Raw genomic sequence first — 2,277 nt, forward strand, 5'->3', positions numbered from 1 at the left:
CTTGATAATTCTAAGGTTTATTATCCCTCTTATTCTTTTGACCCTTATTCCGAAGTCCTATTTAGATTGAGGTCCCTATATTTTTTCTTATAAATGTTCTTGCAAAGTAAAAATAACCTTACATCAGTTTCATTGGGATACCCTACTACTAAATCAAAATTTCTTTATTCATTTAATCTCTATAAAACCACATTGCTACAGATTAATCTTTATGTAAGTTGATGCAAGGTTTCACATCAGATAGCTCACATCAGAGTCAAGGATTTTGATATACAGTTTCAATAAAAAGAGAAATCTTAATGCATAAGTCAATGGTCAGTATAAAATGTAATACAATGGTACCAGACAAAAAAAAATTAGAATATCTAAGCTCTATTCACAATTATTTTAACTGTGCTAACTTGGGAAAGTCATTTAACCCATTTGCAAAATGAAAGGATTGCACTTGATTACCTCTGTTGTACACAAAAGACCCAAAATTTATTTTCTGTGTTCAAAGGTCCCTTCCAGGTCAGACTATCCATTATATTTCTGGAGAACATTAAATTGATCCTATGTGAAATTTTCTAACCCCAGATTTTATTACTTTTCATAGATACTATAATAGAATGGCTAAAAACAAATCATAAAATGTTAGAGTGGCAAGTAACTGGGATTCCATTTTTTTTAAAAGAGATAGAATAAGATAAGAGAATATCTGGGTTCTATTTTTTACTCCACAACTGACTATGTACTTATAAATGAATCACTTTCTCTCTTATGCTTTCATTTTCTGTTCTGCAAATTTTAAATTACATTGATTTCTACTTGTTGAGCTCTGATGATGTACCAGGTCTAGCATTTTAGATTCCATTTTGTAATGTCTCTACCAGCCCTAAAATCTCATTGCTTGTGATTATTTGTCTTAAAGAGCTCTACTGGCTGTTACATTATTTTTGGATGAAAAAGCATTTCTGTGATAACATTAACAGAAAGATGGTTTCAATTCTATTGCCCTTTTCATAGCATCCTTGACCTCCTTATTTCTTAGGCTATAAATTAATGGGTTCAACATTGGGATTACCGTGGTGTAAAACACAGAAACCACTTTTTCTTGTTCTAGGGAATATTGGGAGCTTGGCTGAATGTAGCTAAAGCTTATGGAGCCATAGAACAAAGTCACAGCTGTCAGGTGGGAAGCACAGGTGGAGAAGGCTTTATATCGCCCAGCTGCGGAGTGGATCCTGAGTATGGCAATAACAATGAAGATATAAGAGATGATTACAGTCAAGAAGGTGATCATGGCAATTACTCCTGAGAATATCAGGAGCAATAATTCATTTCTGGAAGTGTCAGAGCAGGAGAGCTTCAGCAGTGGGGGCAAATCACAGAAGAAATGGCTAATGATATTTGGCCCGCAGAAGGATAACCTGACTAAGCCAATTGTGTGTGTGAGTGAATTAATCATTCCCCCTATACATGATCCAAAGACCAGCATGGTACACACTCTCTTAGTCATGACCGCCATGTAAAGCAGTGGATTAGCGATCGCCACATATCGATCATATGCCATTACTGCTAGGAAAAATCCCTCAGTGGTAAGAAGGACCACAAATAAAAAATATTGTAGTACACAAGCAGCGAATGATATGGTTGCCTTCTCCTCAAAGAAATTCACAAGCATTTTTGGTCCAAATACAGAACAGTAGCAAGCATCAACAAACGAGAGACAACTGAGGAAAAAGTACATGGGAGTGTGAAGCTTGGGAGTGATTTGAATTAACACAATCATGCCAAGATTCCCCACTAAAGAAATAACATATATCACCAAGAAAAGCATAAAGAGAAACACTTTCAATTCTGTACGATCTGTCAGTCCTAAAAGGAGGAACTCTGTGACCACTGTGGAATTTTTCTTGCCCATTCACTTGGTTTCTCATGACAATGACTGTGGGGAAGGAAAAAAAAAAGAACACAATTAATTAGAAAAATGTCAGCAAAGACACCAAGACTAATTATGACTCCTCAACATAGAGCCGTTATATAAAATACGTTTTTGCACCGAAAAATTGTGTAGGCTCTAGACCAAGAAAGTATCTTAGATCTTAGTATCATGAATGCAGATATGGAAGAGATCTAAGGAGCCATCTAGTCCTCACTTTTTTTCACAGAAGAAACTGATGTCTGGTGAGGTAGAGTAACTTAGGTTCAAAAATACAGTGGATGTCTATTCCCTATGTCCTCTCATTTTAGAGACAATTATATTTCTACTGTATCTTTATTTCCATGATCTCTCCC

At 35.7% G+C, this 2,277-nt stretch overlaps 1 protein-coding gene across 1 annotated transcript; it reads right to left on the minus strand.

The window, feature by feature from the left end:
* Positions 1 to 964: 964 nt before the first annotated feature.
* Positions 965 to 1,903, minus strand: LOC114052484 (olfactory receptor 1052-like). Its single transcript, XM_027875125.1, has one exon. It carries the CDS (start codon positions 1,901 to 1,903, stop codon positions 965 to 967), a length of 939 nt encoding a protein of 312 aa, XP_027730926.1.
* Between the last annotated feature and the right edge of the window lie 374 nt (positions 1,904 to 2,277).

This window comes from Vombatus ursinus, unplaced genomic scaffold (assembly GCF_900497805.2).
Source record: "Vombatus ursinus unplaced genomic scaffold, bare-nosed wombat genome assembly UNPS02003609.1, whole genome shotgun sequence".
Lineage (NCBI taxonomy): Eukaryota > Metazoa > Chordata > Mammalia > Diprotodontia > Vombatidae > Vombatus > Vombatus ursinus.

Coding starts and splice junctions, on each gene's coding strand:
- LOC114052484 (XM_027875125.1), bottom strand. CDS start 1,903: ATGGGCAAGAAAAATTCCACAGTGGTCACAGAGTTCCTCCTTTTAGGA.